Source organism: Pseudoliparis swirei, chromosome 7 (assembly GCF_029220125.1).
Source record: "Pseudoliparis swirei isolate HS2019 ecotype Mariana Trench chromosome 7, NWPU_hadal_v1, whole genome shotgun sequence".
Lineage (NCBI taxonomy): Eukaryota > Metazoa > Chordata > Actinopteri > Perciformes > Liparidae > Pseudoliparis > Pseudoliparis swirei.
The window spans coordinates 23931685-23959209 of NC_079394.1; the positions used below are offsets into that span (position 1 = coordinate 23931685).

Sequence of the window (27525 nt, forward strand, 5' to 3'; positions counted from 1 at the left end):
CCATCTCCTCTCCTTTCTTTACATCCTCACTCTGATCCTCATCTCCTCTCCTTTCTTTACATCCCCTCTCTGCATGGCCCCCTTGGATCTATTATTGAATCAAAGGTAACTTGTCTATAACTGGGGGGCACCCTGCTCAGCACTGTCACCTCTCAGCCTGGAGACTACATGTTCTCCCTGTGTGGGTTTACTCCTGGTGTCCTCAATATTTTAAATATGCAGGTTGGATGATCTGTTGACTCCAAATTGCTTTTTAGTGTTTCAACACATACACAGAGCCTTCAGCAGTAACACTGTTACACCCTCTTCCTGGTTCAAATCTGAGCCTCAAGGATTAAGATTGGTTGAATTATTTCTCCAGATATTCTCCATCTAAACAGAAGTTATTTGATGAGTTATGTTTTGAGCTGAACTCTTAATGGCTAGCACTGTCGTCCCGGTCGGGGCGGTCCTTCTGTGTGGAGTTTGCATGTTCTCCCCGTGGCAGCGTGGGTTCTCTCCGGGTTCTCCGGCTTCCTCCCACAGTCCAAAGACATGCAGTCAGGTTAATTGATCTCTAAATTGCCCATCGGTGTGAATGTGAATGGTTGTCTGTCTCTATAGTGCCCTGGATGGACTGGCGGCCTGTCCAGGGTGTCCCCTGCCTTCGCCCAATGTCAGCTGGGGTCGGCTCCAGCACCCCTAATGAGGATAAGCGGTATGGATAATGGAAAGGAATATTTGTAATTTATATTTTGAGTTGGACAAACTCAAATAATTTAATTTAATGAATATCGTAATTTTATTTTAGATGTATTTGATACAAATGAGTTGGACTAACTTAATTACATTTTATTTCACTGATGTGCTAAATTTGAGTTGGAGTTGCTTATAATTATTGGATGGAAAACCTGCCAACACTTTAATTGAGTTCATCCAATGAGTCATTTTTTTGAGTGCGCTCCCATTATGCGCATTACACTTTATTGGATTCAATTCAATTGGATTCAATCTATCTTTAGTCATTGCACAGAGTACAATGACTAAATGCAATGAAATATGTTCTCTGCATTTAACCCATCCTTAGTTATTAAGGAGCAGTGGGCTGCAGTGATGCACCCGGGAAGCAACTGGGGGTTCAGTGCCTTGCTCAAGGACACTTCGACTTGCAACTAATGGGGAGAGCGGGGATCGAACCCACAACCTTGCGGTTGCAGGACAGCCCTCTTACCCCACTGAGCTACAGCTGTACGTATAGGGCAGCAAGTCCTGAGGGGGCACCAAAAATAGGCAACGAAAAAAATCACCATAGTTATAATAATTATAATGCCGATATTATTTCAGTATAGAAATATTAGGCACCTTTTAGGCATTTATATCACAAAACAGGCAGAAAAAGAGAGATGTTTAATTGCTTAGGGCACCAACATGGCTAGCTGAAGCAGCGGCACTGCACGGAGGTCTGGATCGTGGTCCATGCCTACTAGAACTATCCATACACTCTTTCATATTTATTGAATGTGTTTTAAATCTAATCTGTCCTTCTGTACACATGACATATATTCTTCTGTCCATCCTGGAGAGGGATCCTCCTCTGTTGCTCTCCTGAAGGTTTCTTCCTTTTTCCCCCGTGAAGGGTTGTTTGGGAGATTTTCCTGATCCGATGTGAGGTTTTGGGATGTCTATATGTACAGATTGTAAATTACTCTGAGACAAATTTATAATTTGTGAGAATGGGCTATACAAAATAAACTGAATTGAATTGAATCAATCTGCGTTCTGAAAAGAAAAGTGCTATTTTTTGTTTTTGGTCACTTTAGTTTTGAAACAATTTTCTGAAATTGAAGAGGCAAATAAAACATTAATCGAGAAACAATTATCCGCACATAATGAAAACAAAATATGCTACTTAAATGTGCACACAAGTTGTGCCACAAGTGGTAAAAAACAACAACAATATTCAAGAACAAAACAACAACAACAACAACACAAGTAGCTATTCCATTGACCCATATTGCCTCTAATCTTTTCATAATAAAACCCAATATGAACGATCATCATTTTTATCTTACAGAATGTACAAACACAGCGACAGATTTCACTCGTCACAGGATAGCTATTGTTTCGGCAAGAAAAAGTTTGTATAAACACAAGGCGTTGGGTAGATGCCTTTCCAGTGTAAAACTCTAAAACAACTTAATCCGCGATAAAAATACAGTTCTTACAAAGTCAGAACAGTCACCGGGATGTACAGTCCACAAAGCTAAAACAACGAAGTAATCAATGTATTAAAAAAAAGGAAAGTTAAATACATATTCATACACTCTGTCATATTCATTGAATGTGTTGTAACTCCGTACACATGACATCATGTCTTCTGTCCATCCTGGAGAGGGATCCTCCTCTTGCTCTCCTGAAGGGTTCTTCACTCAAGGTTTTTTTATATTTCTTGTGAGTTTTTCCTGATCCGGTCAGGGATATTGAATGTGTATAGATTGTTTAGCCTTTTGAGGCAAATTTGTAATTTGTGATATCGGGCTATACAAAATATACTGAATTGAATTTTAATTGAAAAATTGGACAGAGGTTTGAATCCCAGTCATCCACAAACTGAAAAGCCTCCATTAAATTAGCCGATCCAGTGATTGAGCCGCAGTCCGTTTGCACTTCACGAGAAGCCGTGACGTGTTGCCAGTGTTCCACTGTGTGTGTGTGTGTGTGTGTGTGGGGGGGGGGGTTCTCCTCAGCTCACAGCACCTCGTCTACATGTGGGTGGCTCTGCTCATCGTCTTCATCATCGGCCTCCCTCTGAAGCTGCTGGTACTTTCTTTTGAAAAACCCGAACTAAAAAAGTAAAAAAAGGGATTCAGTTTACAAGTCGAGATTTCTTGATCCAGAAAGCTGCGCATTTCTATGAAAGACACAGAGGAGGTTTATTAATCAGTGTTATTCTCCCTAAATATTCCATCACCTTCCAGAGCAGCCCGACGGCGAGAGCCAGCAGCAGCAGTCCGGCGATCGCGCTGCCGACGATCGCTCCCACCGGAACTTCGCCTTTCTCTCCGAGTTTGCTGATGGTCACCACCACCTGGACGGAGAGGAGGGACACGGTGCGTCTCACGCCGGGCGCCACATGACACTAATGCTAATGACACCGATGCGAAGCACGGAAATCTCACCGGCAGCCGCTTGAGGCCGATGACGAGCAGGTCGGGGTTCGGGGTCTCGACATCGACCTCGGAGGTCAGCTCGACGGTCTGATATGCGGCCTAGCACAAGTGAGAGCGCCATTACAACTTGAGTGGATACAAGCAGACACAAACAACCAGTCGTAAAGGAATAAAGCAATACACATGTATCATCGGACGTATATTTATACCGAGATAAATGTGCCACTCCAGATCCTCGTTTTGACCTTCACGAAGTAGTCGCTTTTAGTTTCCGTGTCCTTGAGGATGCATTTCATGTACTCGCATTTTGCACTCTTGCAGTCCTGCACACAACAACAACAACAACAACAGCAAAAATCAGTACACAACAGTACATTACAGTGCAACCCAAGATAATAATACAAAAAATACTTTTATTCTGCATGTGGGTTATTTAAAAAAAACAAGACAATAATGTATGTTCAACAGTTGAGATTAGATTAAATGGTAGGATTTGAGCTGATTAATAAGGTATAAAAAGGAGACAATATCAACTAAAGTAAAGTCAAATATTCAAACACATAAAACATGACGATAAATAACATCTTTTCATGCAGTTTGTAACTTAATAATTAAGTTTGATAGAAAATATAAAGGGACCTGAAATATTCAGCAAATCACAGATATAGGAGAATATTATATAACATCACTCCTGGGTTATTGAATCACAATATTGAGAAATGTGCTCTAGGTTTTGAGGTGCGCCTCAAAATAAATGCAAGCAGGCGAGAACATCTGACCAGCTTCTCCGTGCCTCTCAGACTCTCCTCGGAGAAGGAGGCGGTGTGGCTCTTCACGCCGATCTTCAGAGGATCCACCAGGCTGCTGGCGTCACAGCTGAAAGCGCCGCCCTGCAGGCGGAGAGCGTGAACTCAGTCACCACACGACACTTTAAATCACACACTTAAAAATCTGATTTCTTCCTTTTTTCTCTTTTTTTTCCTAAACTTGGCTTTCGATATTTATTTGTGTCAAGTCTTTAATGTTTAATGTACTACATTTCATATTGGGGTGTGAATTAGGGCCTTTATGAATGCATTTAAGGTAAGGTAAGGTAAAGATATTTGTTGTCATTGTAAAAACATAAAACAAAATTAAGTCGGTAAAAACATGTATGAAAACATTAAGACAGGACATTTCTAATTTAAACCAAGACATTTAAAAGAAATTAAAAAAGTAAAAAATTGTTTAAAATAATAATAATAATATTAATAATAATTAATAAATAAACATTTAATGCAGGCATCAATGGCTTAAAATTGAACAAGTCTTGTGTTATTGTGTATTTTGGTCACCCCCGAAGCACTGTCCGGCGTGAGCTGGGTATTTAAACTCTTTAAAAAGCCCCCGGTGTTTGGTCATTCCCGGTAACTCACAACTTGCGTGTCCACGCCAGTGACGTAGAGGAGCGGATTTCCACCTTTCGTGGTCACCGGCAGAGCGACGGTCAGATACAGGAGGCTGACGGGGAAGTTACTTGTTGAAACCTTCAAATGCAATTTGTTTTAATTGATATATGTCTTCATAACCAACACGTGACAAATACAATGAGGAATTGAGATTGTGACGTTCATCATCAAATCGCACCTTCACCGTGAAGTTGAACTCTGGGCCAATGTCATCGAGGCTTCTCACAGTTGTTACTACGGGAACGGCGACATCGGCCACGTAGAAATTGATGTTGGACTGCCTTGGGGACCAAAGAGAGCACGGCGGTTATGAGTTTGGTCGACTGTCGATTCTAGGGTGCGATTAAAATGAGAGAAATAAAGTAGAAAGAAAATGGAACTGACAAAAAAGCAAAATCACCTCGATAAAACAATCCCTGCATCATATCGCACAGGAATGGACATGTCCACCGTGTTGTCTGCAGGTCTTTCCTCTTTACCATCACTTTAAATAAAGGTACAGAACAATATCACAAGGTTGACCATTTTAATTAAGTCACAATCTTTTCTTTTTTTACATTTATTTCTAACTATACCAGCGTACCTCTTGGCCTCAAACTTCACCTCAGCTCGGTTTTGCAACTGTTCGAGATTGTAATCGAAATTCATCTGAAATTTCACCTGCAATTCAAATGACAGTTAAAATACATTTGCGTGGCCAACAAATATGAATATTTGTGTTTTTCCTTGCACTTAACCTCTTGGTCTGTTTTTAATGCCGGGTATCCCACTTGGCAGCTGACGGTCTGTGTTTGCGTCGAGGTGCATTCGACTTCGTCCATCTGTGAATCCATAAATCGGAACAGTAAATAACTGCCATGTGGCTTTATGACACACACACATTATGCTGAGGGGGGTTGTGGCGATCTACATTGATTCTGTGTGTAATGTGCAACTTTTTCCACTCACGGGAGGGAAGACGGACGAGTAGAAGAGGTTGCCGGAAAACGTCGTTGAGACCCGAGTGTTGTACGCGTTCTCCTTCCTGTTCTTCACGACCACTTTGAACGACAGCTCCTGGTTGTTGGCGCCGACCAGGACGGGAGCCGAGCTGTGACGCAAGAGGAACAGGAAGGAGCTTTCAGAGGGATCTTTCCCCGTCAGCTGTGGGAGATTTATTCGTATCTGTAAAGCTCTGTTCTGTGTATCCTCTGTCTACTCTGTGTGTCGACTCTATACTCTGTGTCTCCTCTGTTTCCTTGGTTGTTTCATCCCCTTCACCTGCCCTCAGCCTCTCCTGTCTCCTTGATTATGTCATTCCCTGCACCTGTCCTCAGCCACTCTCGTCTCGTTACCGTCTCATGTCATACACCTGTTTCCATGTCGTACACCTGTTTTCCCTCCTATATATTGTGCCACTCTTTCCCTTGTCTGTTGCTGGATTGTTGTCTTTCTTCGCCCTGTCTTTTGTGCGTTTACCTGATCCTGCCTGCCTGCCTGCCCTGAACCCCGATTCTCTGCCTGCCCCTTTTTGGACTTTGTTTTTTGTGTGGAAACGTTTGCCTCATTAAAGAGCGCCTTTTTGTTAATCTACACTGAGTCCTCGATTCCTCTGCGCATGAGCTCCTGCACCTCGCTGCCTGCGACGTCGGCGTGACAGTATCGTTGTAAAGATTTTCGGAATTTCTCTTTTTTCTTCTACTTCTCACCAGCATCTGTAAATGCAGACTGAACATGAAGTTGAACCCTAAAAGGTACAATACATTCTTCAGCTACAAAACCACAGCACTTTAATATTAGCTGGTCATTAAGGTGAGCTCAGTACAGCCTCCAGGAGCTGCTTCGAATGTGTACCACCATGTGAAAATGTGAGAGTAAATATGGGATGCATCAGGGCCGTCGAGAATCAGCAGCTGACGGATGTGAAACAATCAGTTTCACATCAAAGCATTCGAGCCCCAGGAAAAAAGAAACCCATATTTATAAACAACAACAAACATCCTTTATCCTGAAGATACAGAACCATCAAACATCAAGTGAAACCATGACACATACATTATTATCTTGTTTAACTGTCTATATAAATGTACAGCAAGTATGACACGCTACATCTTGCACTTCACAAGGTCAGCGATTCTCACCTGGAAGCTCTCGTGTCCGTCTTCACGCTCAGCACCAGGTCGCTGACACACACTTCGTCCGAGCCGCACTCTTTTGTGAATGGGACCTGAAAGGACAACCGAGCATCACACTCACGTCACGTGAGGGGCATCTAGGATAGATTTACTGCACTGGATGGACTTTAATCTTGTAGCTGGGAAACACGAAGTGTGTAAATATGAGAGCTTGCGTACTGAAAAGCCAGTGATCATCACACACCGTGTCATTTGAAATGACCGCGCAGACAGTTTTGCTCCCTAACGACTACATTCAAAGTCTTCGTCTCCTGATCTGTTTCCCGTGGACCTTTTTGTTGAAGACCAAGGCCACTCTGTATGTGTGTGCTGTACAAGTCACTTACAAAGAACTCCCAGGCCATTGGAGCTGACACATCGAGGACGGGGTTCACGTCTGCATTCTGCTGCTCGACCTCTACTTTCAGACTGAGGGAATTGACAAAGTCTGGAGCCTCCTGTTGAAGAATAAACGGACTAATCAGCAGATTGCATTCCAAATAATTGTTTGGGGGAGTGGGGCGTGGCCAACAAAGAAATATGAAGTAATATCTCTACACGTCTTATTTACTGACTGCAAAACAGGTGTTTTTCATCCCTTACCTGAACATAAACCTGGTAGTCCAGACACAGGGGCGCAGAGGATATTTTCGCTTTTTCTGTGAGGAGGCGTTCATTGTTTTTAGTGAACAGTCCTCTTGACGTCACTCGTGAAGCCTGCAGGTCAGCGTCCAGAGTCAGCGTGTAGGATATATCTGAAAGGAAGAATAGTGGAATATTTGGGAGGGTGGGATTTGAACATCTTGGGATTTTTTGGGGAAATACACCCATTTTGCTTTTCTTGCGCGAGAGTTAGACGAGAAGATTGATGCCACTCTCATGTCGCTAAATATAAGGCTCTATATCAGCCACCCATTAGCTTAGCATCAAGACTGAAAACATGGGCAACCAGCCAGCCTGGCTCTGTCCGAAAGCAAATCCACCGACCAGTAAACGGTCACTTGTCACTTTTAACGAGGTGCTAACTGCTTCGCTCGCTTTCAGTTGTTGTGTTATGCGAAGCTAACCGGCTCGTGGCTTTATCTCCGTATTTACTATAAAGACACGAGTGGGTTTCGATTTCCACATTGACTCCCGGCAAGAAAGTAAACAAAGCTTTAAAAAAGGCCCTAAATTCTAAATTCAGGGTTGTGGGATCAGGACGACGCTACCTGTGCTAACCGCAAGAGCAAAATGGCGCCTATTCGCTAGCCAGTGGAGCATGCAGGAAGTTACATGCAGTAACGCCATTACTTGTACATCCGTACGTAGTTAATAGTTGTTTGCTGAATTTAGCACCTTTCAGGAACAGCAATCTACTTATTCTTGAGAAGAGGTAATCAGACTTACCAATGGGTCCCACAGGCTTCTTGGGCCTGAACGCAGCTCTGAAGCAGAGGTTGGTGTTGAAACACGAAAGCTTTCGGCCATTAACGTTGCAGGGTTTGCTGAAGATGTCGATTTTATTGGGGTTGAAAGAAGCTTGAGCCGAGACGGACGCCACTCCTCTGGACCTGAAAATCAAAGTGCTCGTTTGAAATGATTACGAGCATCCAATGTCGACTATGATATAATGTGGCCAATCATGACAATATTTACCCACTTTCTAATCACTCAGTTTATTACAGGTTGCCAAACTTACCAGAGCTGCACCACTTTGCCATATGCGCCAATGGAGATGTCAGGGATCGTATCACCATTCAGATCTTTGTAGCTATCTAGGGACCTTCCAAAATACCGCAACTGAGGATCCAGTTTGGAGCCAAAGATTCTCTGGAAGAGATTATCAACAATGATCATCGTTCACATTATTACGAAGAGACTAAATGAGACACTTTATAGTTTGTTTAGGACAAACGGCCTCCTCGGTCAGTCAGATACGAATTCCTCTCCGCACCTGTGAGAACTGCTTGTTTAAGGCCTTCTTCTCCCCGTTGTAGATGTAGATGACGCCTTTCCCGCTGTCCGCTAGAGGAGCTCCAACCACAACGTCGTTGTAACCGTCCAGGTCCAGGTCCGGAACGGCAGAGATGGCCGTCCCAAAGCGCGCGTTCTCAGTCGGGGGCGGACCACTGAGGAATCCTTGCTCGTTCAGTATACCCTTCAGGTCATTACAACAGAGAATATGATGGATACGGCGCTCCAGTTCCTTTCAATTGCACAAAAACTACAAATGAAATCCAGCTTTGAGAATATCGCCCGTTTTTTTCTCACCTTGGTGACAGAGAAGAGGTAGACCCTGCCTTCCTCTCGCTTCAGATCGCTCATGAACATGGGCGCACCAACCAGCAGGAGGTCCGTCACCCCGTCTCTGTCCACGTCCAGGGGGCACAGGACGCTGCCAAAGTACGACCCGATCTATAGGACAACAAGAAGCAGCCGTTTACACAAGTCGGTTCCTGGGGGACAAAACGTGACGACCACGTCCCTCTGCTGTCAGTACCTGTTTCCCTCTCTCCGAGTCGATGATGGCAGGTTGCGTCTGGGCGTTGACGGTGTAGACGATAACTTGTCCCGAGTGGTTGGAGCGAGGTGCGCCGGCCACAAAGTATTCTGTGAGCCCGTCGCTCAGCGTGGTGACAGAATAACCTGAAAATGACCGTAAATACCAAATTTAAGTAGCCGACATCTGAACTTGGGAACACTTTTTACTTAAACAGTGACAGCTAAATGTATTCAAGTGGTGGACTCGATGGAGCATTTCCATTTTGTTATGCTACATTTACTTTGACCCCCCCATAGAACTTTTTTTGTTCTGTTTTATTTTTTATGCTTACTAGTTAATTTACATCAACACAAAGGTGTTGACACACACACACACACACATTACTCTGGCTGGTTAGACCTCGAGGCAGGCGTAGACTGGGTGCAACTATTCTGGGATGTAAGAGATTTCACTAAACTCTATAACAAGAAAAATAACAGGGTAAGTGTTCCTGCTTCAACACGTACAACGAGGTCAACAACAGCGAGAAGGAGACCAAGATGGTTTTATACACGCCTACTATATATATATATATATATATATAAATTTAAATTAAAACAATGAACTTGACAGCCTGCAATCTGCAGAATTAATATTTTGTATACTTTATGTAATTTCTTCTGACATTTTCTGACACTTGTGTATGTTTACTTGATTTTACTTCACTTCAACTTAAGTCATGTTTGGAATGCTGAACTTGTCATTGTTATGTACATTTTAACATCTAATGCTACCATAGTATTCACTTTTATATAAATAATTAGTGCATAATCTGAATACTTCTTCCACCCCTCTGCTTAGGCCAGCCGTTGTAACAGTGTCACTGCAGTAATATACATCTGAACGCACAACGCGTGTATTTAAACTTTCATTTAATTAATTATAATTTGAGGATGGAGCATACAGTTATTATCCTAACAATCCAAACGAAGTGCCATCATGAAACCAATAATGGCCAGAAAAAGGAGATAATGTATGGTGTTAGAAATGTTAGAATATATATATTAAATATGTAAGTATACGCTCGCTCTAAACTATGTAGCTTCTATTTAATATCTCTATAGAATAATCAGTACAGATGCTGCAAACATTTTTCGAGGATGTTCCGCCTCACAGTCCAGTGATCAGCTGACACATGCGGCGCTGAGCCGGCTGAGAAGCAGAGGACGAACTGTAGACGCGTACCCAGTAGCGAGCTGTGGTTTCTGTCCTGAAGTGTTCCCGCAAAGGCCGAGAAGGGGAGAACGTTCGCTTTCGACCCCTTTTGATGGACGACAGTCCCGCTCCAAGCGTAGGCCCCCACCGCTCCCAGCATCATCACATCCTTAAAACGGCACAGGTCGGAGACCAGTCAGCGGATAATACGCAAAACACAACCGCGGATCACTGCTGGGAAAGGGGTTGCCGGTGCGACTCCGTGACCACATTGATAGCGGCAGCGAATGAGGGTGACAGTCCTATTTAAGTCAGTATCACGTATTTGCAGAGTGTAGATTTGTAGTGGATTTTATATGTACTTGCACATGTAAATGAGTGTGTTTTAAATGTTTTAAATGAATATATAAAATATGATAATTACTAAGGGATAGTCTGAAGAATGTATTGAGGAAAGCATAGGAGAAAGTATTCAATTCAAATTACAAATTTGTCTCGGAGCTTGATGGACAGATGCAATAGATGTAATCCATCAGGCAGATGGCGGTGGGAGGAGGAGTGGGCCATCAGGCAGATAGGATCTATGCCGTCTCATAATCCTAAAACGTCCCCGCAGCAGATATGATGGAGCATCACCAATCAATAATCCAGTCTCAAGTAACGAACGCTGAACCAAAGATTCTTTACAGTGGTGTTGGATGCCAGGGCAATGCCGTCTACAGAATCCACATCACCAGATAATTGATCTCCGAGGCGTCATCGTTTAAATACAAACTGAGATCGATCGTCATTTGTACTTTCATTTTCACCAGTGCGTCTGGTACATTGATAATATCTAATAGAGAGCCGCCAATTAAAGGCAAACGCTTTAAGCAGCCTCGTCGGGATGGGGTCCAAGAGACAGGTAGACGTGTTCAAGTAAGAATGCTCGGCTCACAGAGCTGTGAGATTAGTTGAACGCCATATGCTTCAAGCTTTCGTGGACGCTTGCTTCAGCAACAAGATGATCAATCTTTTGACTAACGGAGTACACCGTAGTATAAATTCTGTGGGAAGACGTTCAAATGGAACAAGATCAAGCGGTGGCCAAAGCTGTGAGTGGGTTTCGTACTCTGAATATGGACCTGGTGGCGGTACAGAATCACAAATTGAATTGGCTAAATAATTGTGTTAACTTGTATAAGGTTATTGTGTAAAACTCTCTCTACTTTTGATTTATTTAATTGAAGTGGCGGGACATGGAAGAGCAGAGAAGGTGTTAAACTACAACTCTGCCTCGGTTAAATGAGACGCTCGTCCAACGTGGGATGAAATGCCGTCTTCCTCATCTTGTCTACGAGTCTACATTATTCGCGGCACCACCCCGACAGCCAGCCCAAGAAGAAAGAAAACACCATACAATCTGCCTGTCTGTCCGCGGCGGGCGCTCGCGCGCCATTACCACCGGCGTGTTAATCTCTCTGACTGTATCCGCTTATTCCTTAGCCAGCAAACAAAAGAAGACACCGCCGCCTGCCCGCCCCCGGAGTACACGACGCGGTGGGTGTGGTCTTCGCTTATTTTTCCAAACTGGTTCAAAGTGAAGTGGGTTGGTGCAGCGGCTTCTCTGTGTACTTTCCTGACTCCCTGAAATGATCACTGTATTGTTTTTGTCACTGTAATGTTGATTGTAAGATGTTTTCTGGGTATAATAAATATAGGATGACTCGGGTATGAATGAAATGTATTGATTCTGGGACGTAGTAGGTTTCTCTTAACCCTTGTGTTGCCTTAGGGTCATTTTGACCCAAATCAATATTACATTTGGATTAATTTGACCCCATTCAATGTTTAATGTCGGTGTTCTTTCGGTAGTCAACAAACAAACATAGAGTGCCTCACACTTAAACTTGGAAAACAATATTAATTCTAATAATTTTCTGGAGGTTTTAATTGCTGGCGTCAAATTGAACCCAAAGGGTAAAATATGTTAGTAAATATAAAGGTAACAGGAGGGTGAAACATTGAATCGGGTCAAAATGACCCAAAGGCGGGGGGAGGGTGTAATATTGATTCGGGTCAAAATGACCCTAAGGCAACACAAGGGTTAAGAGATCGTAAAAACAGCTGTTTCCAGTCGGAAGAAGCTTTTATTACATTTATATACTTCTTACAAGCACCAGGCAGCTCGAGATTCGTATGAACTTTAACAATAGCTTTGACAATAGCTTTGACAGCATAGACCGGTGGCCCCCCCAGTGGTGTGTGCCTCTACATGTGGAATAGGTCATTTATTCTCCTGCAGTGTCACAGTCACCGTATGTGGCAGAGTGAAAACAGACAAACATTATACGTGCCGGCAGAATTGTTGATTTCATCCATCAGCACAAAGCAGGTACCGATGAATATATATACTTTAACATATACCTAAAATGACTTTTTTCCTTGCAAAACATTGACCCTCCGGAGAAGAATAATGCTGCTTTGATAACTTTCCCGATTTTTTTTATTCTCTCACATTGATTTTGGCCTCCACACTGGACTTCCTTCATCACGTTCTCCCACTAAACCACGTTGCCTTTATTTTCTGCAGTTTGAAAACAAAATGTTTTCGAGGCGGCGCTCCGTACCTGTTGGCTGGCGTAGTGAGCACTGAATCCGACCTGGGACATCTCCATCTCGAAGTTGTCCCCCCCTTTCCCGGTGCCTTGTGGGAACAGAGAACCGTGTCAACGCCAGAATCAAGAGCAGTGGGGCAGATCCAGAATCAGTGAGAACAAAAAGTTCCTTTTGATCTGTTTGGAAATGTCGGCTGTGACCGACGTGTTGTGACACGCTTTGGGTCGAGGAGCTTCGGAAAGAGGGTTTGAAGGCGTCAAGTAAATTACACACTGCGGGCCGTGCACCAGCGAGAGGGGGGACGTTCACACCACACACCTTCTATGTTGAAGATGCGGCTGCCCAGCGCTCCAGTGATGGTGGAGAGGGCCGCCTCCTCCGACACGTTGAAGAAGTACCTCTCTTTGGGTACGCTGGCGATGGACTTGATTTCTTCTATCAGGTTGTCTGTGTTGATGTTGTTTCTGGTGTAATAACCCAGGACCTAGGGAGAAAAAAATCAAATTAGGATCGCAAAGAGAAAACAGGAAAGAGGTCCAAGGTAAATAACGTTAAACACATACAAAAACATCAAAACAATCAGAAATGTTTGCAAATGTAACATTTGTAATGATTATCAGATTATTAAAAGTAAACTACTGGCAGCAGGGTTGCCAGGGTTCATTTTACAGTAGTCCAACTGTAATCCACTTTACATTATATTACTGTAATAATACAAAGTGCAGTTTTGCAGTAATTTGCTGTATTATATAGACTGGACCCTGGAATACTCGCAGCATCGTTCCCAGAATATTACAGTTTTCCTGCAGTTTATTTACTGTAAATGGAATGTTCCTGTTATACAACCGTCAACTAATACACAGTTTAGTGGCAGCAGGGTAGTCAGTTCAATGTTGTTGTTTTTTAATACATTAATGGTGGGATTTCACCATAATTTCAAAAACAATAAGATGTAGTCATTATTTTGTAAACAGATTATATTACTGATTATACAAGCAAATTGCTGTGGCTTAAGCACTGCCTCACCTTGATTAGGAGCTCTAATGTGATATCCAATATGAATCAGCATCATGATGCAGGCATCATTTACATTTACTTCGATAAATATATACAGTATATAATTGGAAATAAATGTCAGAGCATCACTTACAGCGATACCGAAGCGGGTGATTCCTTGCTTCTCACAGTCGGCGAGGACATACTCTCTGAAAGACCTGTCGTGAGACTCCCCGTCGGTGATGACCACCATCACCTTGGCGGCGCCGGGTCGACCGCCGTTGCTTTCGTGGAAACCCCACTGACTGAGGAGAGAAGACGCAGTGTGGGCACTTTTGAGTTACTGTTTGTGGTTTTATGCTTAAAAAGAAATAATAGAAATTGTGACGAAGAGATTTAAAAAATTATAAACCAGCATCAAAATGATGATTAATCTCGATCATAAACGGACAAGACAGAACGAATGGATCAGAATAGTAACTATTAGGGGGCCAATTAACCAGATCCATGATTAAACAAATAACCGATATGCAGAAAAGGCAGTTTTACTGCAGCACCAACCTGGCATATTGGATGGCATGGAAGGTGTTGGTAGAAGAGCCGTACATTTGTGTGATTCTGGACACCGCAGCCAACAACTCATCTTTGGTTTTATACTCGTTGAGTCTAAGTTCAAACTTGGACTCAACGCCGTACTGAATGACGCTGACCTGGAGCACAGACAGCCGTCAGCACAATGACCACGAGATCATCCCCTGCTTGAATCTCCCCGTCGATGAAACGTGACGTTACCTGTGTGTTTTTGGGCCCGATGTCGAGTGCAGGTATCAATTTCCGGAGGAACTCGTTCATTGGAGCCCACGGGTAAATGCTGTTGGAGCCGTCCAGAACTATCACAATGTCCATCGGCCCTCCGCATGCTAGAAAGACACATAGTGAAACATTTGAGCATTGGTGAGGATTGGAAAAATATAAATATACATTTAAATATAGTGTATATATATAAATGTTTGTATATATTTCTATTTTATTTTTATATATTTATATATATATATATATATATATATAATTACATATATATTTATATATATATATATTAAATACATATGTAATAAAAAAATATATAGAATTACATATATATTTATATAATTATATATAAATATATATATAGAGAGAGAGAGAATTACATATATATTTATATATATATATTATATATATGTTATTATATATATATAATTATATATATATTTATATAATTGCATATATATATATATATAAATAAAATAAAAAATATATACGAACATATATATAATACATATCAATATATATATTTTAAGACTAAATATATATATATATATATATATATATATTTAAAAGTCATATCTTACTCTGGATGGCAGGAGAGAAGGCGGGTTGAGGTTGGAAGAGGGGGTTCAGTCTTGCACATACTCCTGGGTAGAAGATCTGATCGCCACAGCGTTGTCCCCAAAGAGGGCCGCACATCTGTATCAGACGAGAGGAGACTTTTAAAAGCTCCCAACACTCTCGCACGACTGGGATCAACAGTGAAATTCATAGTTTTTGATTGCAAGTTGGACTTGTGTCATCTTCAAAGTGTTGTGTTCATTGCTGTGGCTGAAGTCTTTGTTTAGCGACACTTCGCTGCTGCTGCATCTATTTATATTTACCATTTCAATGTTCCATCTAAGCCGATATCATCATAAATTGCAAAACCCAAAGACAAGGAGTCGATTTTTAAAAAGGCACACGGGCGAACACACGTACCATCACACCGTTGACTGCAGGCATCCGGGTCAGAGTCAAACCCAGGCACATCTCGTCGTTGACGTTTTTAACATCGGGGATATAAACAGAGTCTGCGGATGACGTGGCAAAGACAGCAAATCAGCTCTCAAATTAAAGTTCAGATTGTTTGAATCGGGGATGTACACAATCATCATGAGCGGTGTGAACAGAACAACACGGAGAGAGAGACAAATGTTTGGAGACCTCCTGGATTTGTTTTATGGCACGACCAATGTTTGGTGGGAGAGGTCAGAGGTTAAACAACAAGACACTAGTGTGTACCTTGAAGGTCAAGCTTGTCACAGCTGTTTCTGGAGCCCGAGACTTGACACTTGTAAACATTCCCCTTCCTGTTTTGGCTGAAACCGCTCCACGGGGCGCTGACCAGGAGCCTGCAAAATAAAACATTTCAAAAGTCTCATCGCCGAAGGTTCAGCAGTCCGCGAGACTCATCCCCGATCCTTCAACGTCTAATCTACAGATGCTGACTCGTGGTGTTTGCTACTTTAAAAGTGTGTGGGCCGATCGCAACACCCAGAGCGATGCAGAAGATCGGCGTAAACATCGCTCTGGAACAGGAAGCGTGTGCCGACAAGTCCGCCGTGTCATTCTTTTAATGTTTTAAGAAACGGCAAACAAGTTTCTGCGAGTTCACAGACGGGAAGTGTCTTCAAACACTTCCTCTACCCATCTATTTAAGATGGAGACAAAATGCAGAACCACCGGTGAAGGAAATACGTAAGTCCCCCCAGAACCTCCAGGCGGTGAGTTCGTCCGTGAGACTGTGACTCAGACCACATCCAGACAAAACGACACGTTTCTACAGTTTTGCACGACTTGGAGTCTCTGTTATACAATGGATGAATTTATTAATTTTTGATGACAGAGCCTCACCTGTCATCATGAGTAAAAAAGTTTTTTAAAAAGTAAAATAAATAAATAATGATAACATCAAATTTATATTTATATTTGTCCACCGATCTTTATGTATGACTAATTTCGAACATTTTATTGTCAAAATCGCTAAATTTGCCTATTTCCTGTTCAAATACAGGATGAAACGAGAGTTGAGGCGACGAGTCGAGCCTAACCTCTGATTGCGCAATCCATCACAAACTGGGTTGATGATGCAGTTGGCCCGTGCGGGTTGCCATATCTCTGCATGTCGCCAATATAATGTTTGCAGGTATGTTTATTTGCCCTGATTTTCCACAGTCTGGCTAAGGTCTTTAACCAATTACAGTTTAATGTTTGTAAGGGACATTAAGTTTTGCTTATGGGAAATAAAACCGCAGTGAAAAGGCGCAGGGTGAGGCAGATAATACTCTGCCTCACAGAAGGGGGCACTCGTGAGCCAACGGGTACTTGTTGCTGCTTCTTCTACGCTGAGGCGCCAGGCCAGTCAAGTCCGTTTGTTTTTGTATTTTGCTGCGCCAGACTGCCAACATGGAAGAGGATTATATATCTAAGCTTAAAAATGTCTCAAAACTGGACTTTCAGTCAAAAGTGGACGTGATTAACACAGGTAGACCAACGCCGGAGCTAAAAGGTTTGCTTCAAACGTGTTCTTACCTGTATCTGTAATATGTACCGTGTGCGTGTGTGCGCGTGTGTGGAGAATGCTGATGAGACATGAAATAACCAGTAGCCAATTGAATAAGCTACCCTTTTGGGTTTATATATTTGTAAATCTGACACTAAAGGAGTCAGTGCCTCACCAACCATGAACCTCAATGCACGTCACTGGTATGGAAGACCTTTGTGTTCAAAGAGGCCCAGAGGAGTTTACAAGCCAGGAGTCCTTTCTCAAAACTCTGACCTGATGCATCAAGTTGAGATTATTTGCTATTATTTATTTGCCTTCTACATCCTCTAGTCAGAATGAGAATTATAAACACACTGTTACAACTCCTTCATTCAATTCAATTCAATTCAGTTTATTTGTATAGCCCAATTTCACAAATTACAAATTTGTCTCGGAGTGCTTTACAATCTGTACACATAGACATCCCTGCCCCAAAACCTCACATCGGACCAGGAAAAACTCCCAAATAACCCTTCAGGGGGAAAAAAAGGGAAGAAACCTGGAGGAGAGCAACAGAGGAGGATCCCTCTCCTAGGATGGACAGATGCAATAGATGTAATGTGTACAGAAGGACAGATTTAGAGTTAAAATACATTCAATGAATATGACAGAGTGTATGAATAGTTCATAGTAGGCATATTCCACGATGGAGACCTCCACGATCCATCAGGCAGATGGCGGTGGGGAGGAGGAGTGGGCGGAGTCTCAACAGGACAGTGGCGTAGTCATGAGCAGGAATTCCACGACCCAGACGATCCATCAGGCAGATAGGATCTATGCCGTCTCATAGGGTCCGATGACCCCATGAGACGTAAAGTCAAAAGGACTTCCGGGGAGAAAGCAGAGTTAGTAACGTGTGATTGAGAGATGAAAATTCATCCTTAAGGAGAGAAAAAAGAGGAGATAGGTACTCAGTGCATCCTGTCATATTGTTCATAGTAGCAAGAATATACCTTTGTACAATATCTTATGTTGATCATGGTTGCTCCTGGATGGATCACAGCCAACCCAATTATTTTCAAAACAACTCCTTGCCCTTGATCATGGTGGCCACAAAACTTAAAATAATAAACTTCATCATTCAAAAAATTCTGACCCTTTGCTTTCTTATTAACAGCATTTACTTGTACTTTCAATACTTTCAATACTGCTTCAATACTCAAGCACATTTAATATCTGAAAATGACTTTTGATACTTAAGTGCAGTAATGATCAAGATACGTTAAGACTTTTACTCAAGTCGTATTCTCATAGGTGACTTTTACTTTGACTGGAGTCTTTTTCTAGTATCTTTACTTTTACTCAAGTATGGTTTTTGGGTACATTATAGACCGCTGGCTGTGCTGTGCTGTGGTGTAGCGGCGTGGACGGTGGTTTACAGAATACCTAGATGCTGCTGATAAGCAGGTGCATCTCTGCACGGCAACCAGCCTTTAATTTTCTGAAAAATAGGCACTTCTACCGGAAACAAAATCCAAAATGCACGAATCAGCTGAAAGATTCAGAAACATGGCGGTTTCTTGACACCAGAGGTAGCCAACACGGTGCCCACGGGCACCTGGTCGCCCGCAGGGACCGCGTGAGTCGTCCGCAAGTCATGTTCTAAAAATAGTCAACATTGAGCTCTGTCAAAAAAACAACAACAAAAATGCCAAAATCCCCAGGCACTAGGACCTTGGGGAGGCTGCTGCGCTGGCTTTCTCGCTCTGCAAGTAACGTCTCTCTCAAAGAGTCACGACGACAGCCAACGAGTTTAGCTCAAAGTAAATGATGCACAGAGCGACCTGTAAGTTCAGGTAGTTACAGAATGTCAGTAGTGGTTAGTGAGTGTAATATTTGTTTCCATTGAATGATATTAGACACTGAACGAGTTCATCTTTATCTCAGTGATAGAGTCCAAATGAGCATAAAATATCACTATGACCCTGAAATTCTGTCTCTAACAATGGATAACCAGGGCTTTAATAAAATACGCCCGCAAACATAACCACTCTGCTTATTAATATTAGGGCCTGAACACTGACAGTGGGTGCAGAGGACCCATTCTTCTTAATATCTTTCATATGACTGAACGTGTTTTCGGCACAATCTATGTTCCTAATCAGAATGTTGTTCAGAACAATCAATATACTTTAGTTATAAAAGCTTCAGGTTTCATCAAACCACGTGGACGTCGTGTGGCGGCTCATTATTAAAAAGGTGATTTATGCTAATTATTTTTTCGGGGAAAGTAGCCCTTCGGATTATTTTGTACCCTTAAGTAGCTCTCGGTGTCAAAAGGGTTGGTGACCCCTGCTTTACACCAACGACGTGCACAGCCTTGAGACGTCAACCCAGTAGACTAGAACATGTTTGTTGGTTTTTTTCTTATTATTTGTTTGCAGTCAACAGCTTGAAACTCAGTCAGTCTGGAGCGAGACTGATGCCCGTGAAGCAAGTCCACACCTTGTTTCACCTGGGATTCAGGCTTGTATTGACGGGTTGGCCCTGTGAACGTGTGTCTGCACCATGTTTGCGAGACAATAAAACTTCTCTCTGCGTAACATTCACGTACCCTGAGGATGTCATTATCTTCTGCCTCTACTGCTCTTTACAAAGAAATATTAACTCAATGAATGGTTAACCGGACCGCCACTTGAAGTCTTTACACCGCATCATAGACAGGTCACACGTTTATGAAGGAAATGAAGAAAAAAAATCCAATCAGCACCATTTGCCTTCGTGGTTTGTCGCTTGTTGGACCGCGTAGCCAAACTCCTCCTCCGCCAGCCCGCTGAAAATCTTGGCGCCTGCGGTGCCGACGTTAAAGGACTCTGAAGGCCGGAGTCTGTCCGCTGGTGGAGGAGAAAGGTGGAGTCGCATAACAGGGACACTGAACAACATCACAAATATATATATATATACACACACATAAAAACGCATATTTACACACACATAAACATGTATAAACATATAAATATATACATACACACATATATACATACATATATATGTATATATGTATGTATGTATACATAAATACATATATACATATTTATATACACATACATATATATGTATATATACAGACACATATACTCATATATACACACAGATAAATGCATACACATATATACATACATATATATATACGCATATATACATACACATATATAATTATGTATACACATATACATACATATGTATACAAATACATACATACACATATATACACATATAAACATGTATACATATATATATATATATATGCATATATGTATGTAGGCATGTATGTATAAATACATGGACAATACTGAGATATACAGTATTTTGCATCTGAAAGTCAAAACAAAACTGTTTTCAGGACTGGTTGTTTTGGGGCGTCATGCCTTCCTCTCTGTGAGTGAAGAGGTGGATGTTAGAGGCTGAATCATGTTTTTTAAACCCCACATCAGCTTGACTCACGGCAGCACACAAAGACTCTTGGTGGAGTGTTTTCAGATTGCCTCAACAGACGCTGCGCATCCCGGAAAAGCCCCAAAACAAGCGAGTGAGTCTTCCTGCAGAATCACACCCACAAGCCCGTACAAGACCCCCCCCCCCCACCCCCCGGAGGAATGTGAATGGGCTCTGGACTCGAGAGACCTTCCCTTGCACAGCCCGCTCACCTGCAGCACGGCGCCTCCTCTGCAACAACAACAAAAAACACTTCTCCAACTTCCAAACGCGCAAATCAAAATGTGCCCAGCATGGAGCCTCGTTTAGGAACGGCTCGCGGATGAACGCGATGCACTCTGGGACGTGAGCCGAGCGGGTTGGCATTCTGTGTGGTTAAACTTGAGAGGTGGACATGTCCAAACAAAAAGCCCTTCCAGCGCAGTAGAAGGCTGCCTTCAGGTGCGCGTATAAATATGTGTATTTCATAATCACATTCAAACTGAGGATTGAAAACTATATCAAAATCTTCGCTTTTCATTTGGCGAAAATAATGTACCTCTTTTTTTTTTCTTCTTCTTTTAAAAAAAACATTTACTCTCCGGGTGGAAGGAACGAGGTTCAGCGTGTGAAGCCCAACGCGAGTACTTACTGATAATGATCACCGTGAAGAAGACGCGCCGCCAGGAGAACTCCATTGTCGTCCCTATAGTCCATTAGGTGTGAGCCGATTGAATGGAGCCGCGCGCGCGCACTTGTCAAAGTCGTGGCATGCGTAACGCGCTGGGAGTCGGCGGCGGTGACGCGCCGGACGCGTTCTCTAAATATGGACACGCGCTCTGCCCTCTTACCTGCCGCGACCCACACTTTGACCCCCCCCCCCCCCCCCTCTCTCTAGGTGTGGCTGCAGGGCGTAAAGGGAAGTCGGATGAAATCATGGTTCAAAACGTATTTTACTGCTTAAGGTTTAATTTATACGTAACACATTTAAAATAAATGTCATCAAAGTACAAATGGAAACAAAAGGAAACTAATTCTATAAATGAAATTAATTGTGTTGATAACAAGTGCACACACATCAGGCTTCAATCTATGTTATTCGTCATTCCAGCCACAACATGTTTTTTTGTTCTATTTTTATTCAGCCATCTGACACATAATAAATATAGCCTATATATATATATATATATATATATATATATATATATATATATATATATAATCTAGTATGACTGAAAATAATATTCTACATTCTTATCAACTATTACCCTCAAGAAAATAAAGAGAAGAAAAAGAGCTTTCACCCCCCGAAAATAATCCTTTTGATAAACGAAAAATGTGTGTTTCACATTCTATACATTTATGTGAGCACTGATTCATAACTTAACCCCGACAATGTAGTCCAATAGAATAAATCAACGTGAGACTTGAGATTTGTAATTGGACCATATGTTATAAAGACTTTAAGGACGTTGGCGGGATGGAAAACGAGTTCAAGGACATTCAATTTTTAATCAGTGGTTTCATTCCAAAAGGCGACTTTGAAAGGAATAATTTGTTGCCGAGCAGACAGATTATTACACCCTGTGATGTCACATAGTGAGTAACTCCAGTTTACAGTAACACTTTTAACATTTACATCAAAGGGACACTAAACATAAAGTTTAGTAGTCACTGGAGATACTGTGTGTATTTGTGTGTGTGTGAGAGAGAGTGTGTTGTGTGTGTGTGGGGCTGTGAGATGTCCTCTGTGGCTCTGGAGGAAGTCCGTCTGATCCTGGTGACATCATCTTTGATGTTTCTTAACAGAAAGCCCGCATTGTGAACTGGGGGTTGTGGAATTTTGAAAGATGGTGGGCATTTAGCGGGCAGGGGGGGAAGGGGGTCAACACTAAAAGATGCTTTTGGTTCCATTGTGGGAAATATAGGGTTTGCGCTTTTTGAGCTTGACACATTGTACGGAAGCAAAAGTCTGGATATTACTCAGAAGTCATTATTGCAGATTTAAATATGACAGTTGTCTTTTTTTTTTTTCCTGGGCAACAAAATATCATCTGCGCTTACATAGAATTGTACAACTAGAGCTTGAGACGTGAGTTAAGATCATTTGTTAGCTAGCTAGCAACAGTCTGGTACGATTGGGCGGTAATAAAGTGCCTTAAACTTGCATTCTCCTGAATGGCCACCAGAGGGCTCTGGTTGCAAAAAGTAGTCTGGTTGTATAGAAGTCTATGAGAAAATGACTGGACTTCTCTCCTGACTTACACCCCTTAACCACAGTTATGCATATAACTGGTAAGACTGGTACGTTGTCAAACTCTGCGTGGCTTTCACGATCAACGACCACAACAATTCATTAACAGGCTGGTCTTCGAACGCCGTTGGAAAGCGATCCAAATGGAAACCTCCTCCTCATCCATTTCTAGACTTCCCGATGTCGGGTTGTCAGCTATGTGATTCAGTCCATTCAATGGGTTCGGGGGGCCCGGGAGCAAACAACGCACAACCTCATTCAGCGGTTGAACCCCCAACCCCCCTCCTCTGTTTGTGCAGACTTGATTCGGGTGCTAGTCGTCCGGTGAGCCGGAGCACCTTGAGAATTCACAATGAGCCAATAACAAACACGCATTCACAATGAGCCAATAACAAACAAGCATTCACAATGAGCCAAGAACAAACAAGCATTCACAATGAGCCAATAACAAACAAGCATTCACAATGAGCCAATAACAAACAAGCGTGCGGTGACGCGGTTCGGTTCCCGGAAGAGGCCGACCTTCTTTTTCAACAACCGCGTTGACATGACCTGCTTTAAGAAACCGATCCATTCACATTTCAGAGAAGTTTTAATTTAAAAAAAGAAAATAAATGGTAATGGCTCGTGGTGGTACTTAGACAAAGCCCCAATCCCTCTCTCTCCCTTTAAGAGCACGCTGCATTCCTTCATCTGTACACATTCTTGGCTGAGCTATCGGGAACGAGCTGAGGACGGATGTTGAAGGAGCAAAGTCTGCGGTGAGTTTTTCCTGGTCAGGTCGGTGACACAATGGGGCTGTGTGTCATCTAAAAATCCCCACAGACGAGGAGTGCCATGAATCATGTGACGTCTGGACACCATTCACAATCACAGGACAAGCCTGTATATTACTGTACAATCTTATAAAAAAGCAGGTTTCCCACCTGCTCCTGGTGCTCTTCGTGTGTTTGTTATTTTTTTTTGGTTTTTCTCCAACTTTTGACTGGATTTATTTGGAGTATATACATTTAGGTGATCATTTTTTATAACTATTTTTTGTATTTTTACACTCCACCTCTGCTGGATGGTCTACAAAAAAACAACACTGTCAACAGTTTTCACTGGAACTATTTTTAACAGAGAAACCGTTTCCATGAAAACTGCTCATAGTGAGTTGTTGTGTGAGGCATTTATCTTTTCAATTGGTTGACACAAGGTTCACCAAGTTGTTGATCATAAAATATGGACCTCTTCTATGTATATATATATATATATATATTATATACACTACAGTTCAAAAGTTTGGGGTCACCCAGACAATTTCGTGTCTTCCATGAAAACTCACACTTTTATTTATCAAATGAATTGAACATTTCATAGAAGATATAGTCAAGACATTGACAAGGTTAGAAATAATGATTAATATTTGAAGTATTCATTTTGTTCTACAAACTTCAAGCTCAAAGGAAGGCCAGTTATAGCTTATATCACCAGCATCCCCAGGTTTCTCTTCAGCACTGTAGCCAGGCTGACAGAGAGTCACAGCTCTGTGGAGCCGAGCATTCCTATAAACCTTAGTGGTAATGACTTCATGAACTTCTTTAATGAAAAGATTTTAACTATTAGGGACAAGATTAATATTCTCTTGCCCATAACCAGTGCCAATCTGTCCTCAAGTGGAATGGCCTTGGAAACCGCTGTATGCCCTGGTGTATATTTAGATGGCTGTTCTCCCATCAACCGTGACCAATTATCGTCAACGGTTTCTACTTCGAACACGTCTACCTGTCTCTTGGACCCCATCCCGACGAGGCTGCTTAAAGACGTTTTGCCTTTAATTGGCGGCTCTCTATTAGATATTATCAATGTGTCTCTGCTAACAGGCCACGTACCACACTCCTTCAAAGTGGCTGTTATTAAACCTCTCCTGAAGAAGCCCACTCTGGATCCAGAGGTGTTGGCTAACTACAGACCGATCTCTAACCTCCCCTTCCTCTCCAAGATCCTTGAGAAAGTGGTCGCAAATCAGTTGTGCGACTTTCTACATCATAATAGTTTATTTGAGAAATTTCAATCAGGATTTAGAAAACACCACAGCACCGAGACAGCACTGGTGAAAATTACAAATGACCTCTTAATGGCAGCAGATAAAGGACTCCTCTCTGTCCTGGTCTTGTTAGACCTTAGTGCTGCATTCGACACCATTGACCATGACATCCTGTTACAGAGACTGGAGCAGTCGATTGGCATTTCAGGCACGGCACTAATTTGGTTTAAATCCTATTTATCAGATCGATCTCAGTTTGTATTTGTAAACGATGACGCCGATAACCACTAACGTTAATCACGGAGTTCCACAAGGTTCTGTGCTTGGACCAATTTTATTTACCTTATACATGCTTCCTTTGGGCAATATTATCAGGAAACACTCCATAAACTTTCATTGTTATGCAGATGATACTCAACTATATTTATCGATAAAACCAGAGGAGAGCAACCAACTCGGTAAAATTCAAGCATGTCTTAAAGACATAAAACATGGATGACCTGCAATTTCTTGATGTTAAACTCAGACAAAACCAAGTAATTTTAATCGGCCCTGAGCACCTCAGAGATCAATTATCTGGTGATGTGGATTCTGTAGACGGCATTGCCCTGGCATCCAACACCACTGTAAAGAATCTTGGCGTTATCTTTGATCGGGACTTGTCCTTTAACTCCCACGTAAAGCAAATCTCAAGGACTGCATTCTTTCATCTACGTAATATTTCAAAATCAGGCACATCTTGTCTCAAAAGATGCAGAAAAATTGGTTCACGTTCGTTACTTGAGACTGGATTACTGCAACTCCTTATTATCAGGCTGCTCTAATAAGTCTCTTAGGTCCCTCCAGTTGATCCAGAATGCTGCAGCTCGTGTTCTCACTAAAACTAAGAAAAGAGATCACATCACTCCTGCACTAGCTGCTCTGCACTGGCTCCCAGTAAAATCAAGAATCACTTTTAGAATTCTTCTCTTAACGTACAAAGCCTTGATTGGTGATGCACCATCATATCTTAAGGAGCTTGTAGTACCATATTGCCCCACTAGAGAGCTACGCTCACTAAATGCGGGACTACTTGTAGTTCCTAGTCTTAAAAAGTAGAATGGGAGCCAGAGCCTTTAGTTATCAAGCTCCTCTTCTATGGAACCAGCTTCCAATTTCAGTCCGGGAGGCAGACACAGTCACCTCGTTTAAGAGTAGACTTAAGACCTTCCTCTTTGACAGAGCTTATAGTTAGGGCTGAATCAGGTTCACCTGGTCCAGCCCCTTGATATGCTGCTATAGGCTTATAGCTGCCGGGGGACGTTTAGGATGCACTGAGTACCTATCTCCTCTTTTTTCTCTCCTTAAGGATGAATTTTCATCTCCCAATCACACGTTACTAACTCTGCTTTCTCCCCGGAGTCCTTTTGACTTCACGTCTCATGGGGTCATCGGACCCTATGAGACGACATAGATCCTATCTGCCTGATGGATCATTGAGGTCTGGCTCGTGGAATTCCTGCTCCTGACTACGCCACTGTCCTGTTGAGACTCCGCCTACTGTTGAGACTCCGCCCACTCCTCCTCCCCACCGCCATCTGCCTGATGGATCGTGGAGGTCTCCATCGTGGAATATGCCTACTATGAACTATTCATACACTCTGTCATATTCATTGAATGTATTTTAACTCTAAATATGTCCTTCTGTACACATTACATCTATTGCATCTGTCCATCCTGGAGAGGGATCCTCCTCTGTTGCTCTCCTCCAGGTTTCTTCCCTTTTTTTCCCCCTGAAGGGTTATTTGGGAGTTTTTCCTGGTCCGATGTGAGGTTTTGGGGCAGGGATGTCTATGTGTACAGATTGTAAAGCACTCCGAGACAAATTTGTAATTTGTGAAATTGGGCTATACAAATAAACTGAATTGAATTGAATAACTGTTTTCAGCTGTGCTAGCATAATTGCACAAGGGTTTTCTAATCAGACATTAGTCTTCTAAGGCGATTAGCAAACACAATGTACCATTAGAACACTGGAGTGATAGTTGCTGTAAATGGGCCTCTATACACCTATGGAGATATTTCATTAGAAACCAGACACTTCCACCTTGAATATTAATTTACCACATTAACAATGTATAGAGTGTATTTTTGATTAATGTTATCTTTATTGAAAAAACAGTGCTTTTCTTTGAAAAATAAATACATTTCTAAGTGACCCCAAACTTTTGAACGGTAGTGTATGTATATCATGATTTAATTTAATTAATTTAATTAATTTAATTAATTTAATTAATTTAATTAATTTTATTTATTTTGTTTATTTTGTTTATTTTATTTATTCAGATTTTTTTACTGACATTATTATTTATTTTGTATTGTATTTATTTATTAATCTAATTGTAAAAAAACAATTTAAATACGTTTTTTATGTA

General features: G+C 42.0%; 1 protein-coding gene across 6 annotated transcripts; it reads right to left on the minus strand.

The window, feature by feature from the left end:
• Nucleotides 1-954: 954 nt before the first annotated feature.
• Nucleotides 955-27022, minus strand: itga2.2 (integrin, alpha 2 (CD49B, alpha 2 subunit of VLA-2 receptor), tandem duplicate 2). 6 transcript variants are annotated; one of them, XM_056419851.1, is made up of 30 exons: nucleotides 21481-21557; nucleotides 20125-20248; nucleotides 16112-16221; nucleotides 15809-15900; nucleotides 15412-15526; nucleotides 14816-14943; nucleotides 14585-14733; nucleotides 14178-14328; nucleotides 13346-13511; nucleotides 13039-13115; nucleotides 10460-10598; nucleotides 9233-9378; nucleotides 9004-9147; nucleotides 8687-8890; nucleotides 8432-8562; nucleotides 8140-8303; nucleotides 7354-7505; nucleotides 7098-7208; nucleotides 6718-6803; nucleotides 5546-5687; nucleotides 5335-5418; nucleotides 5181-5257; nucleotides 4998-5081; nucleotides 4776-4878; nucleotides 4565-4675; nucleotides 3929-4039; nucleotides 3359-3472; nucleotides 3159-3248; nucleotides 2951-3067; nucleotides 955-2823 (listed from the first exon to the last, which is right to left on the minus strand). In XM_056419851.1, exons 1-30 carry the CDS (start codon nucleotides 21524-21526, stop codon nucleotides 2728-2730), a joined length of 3564 nt encoding a protein of 1187 aa, XP_056275826.1. In that variant the 5' UTR covers nucleotides 21527-21557; the 3' UTR covers nucleotides 955-2727. The 6 variants fall into 6 exon arrangements, 5 of the variants coding, with proteins under 5 accessions (XP_056275826.1, XP_056275827.1, XP_056275828.1 ...); XM_056419852.1 differs by lacking the exons at nucleotides 20125-20248; nucleotides 21481-21557 and adding an exon at nucleotides 19969-20108 and having other exon boundaries at nucleotides 956-2823; XM_056419853.1 differs by lacking the exons at nucleotides 20125-20248; nucleotides 21481-21557 and adding an exon at nucleotides 26363-27022 and having other exon boundaries at nucleotides 957-2823; nucleotides 16112-18335.
• Between the last annotated feature and the right edge of the window lie 503 nt (nucleotides 27023-27525).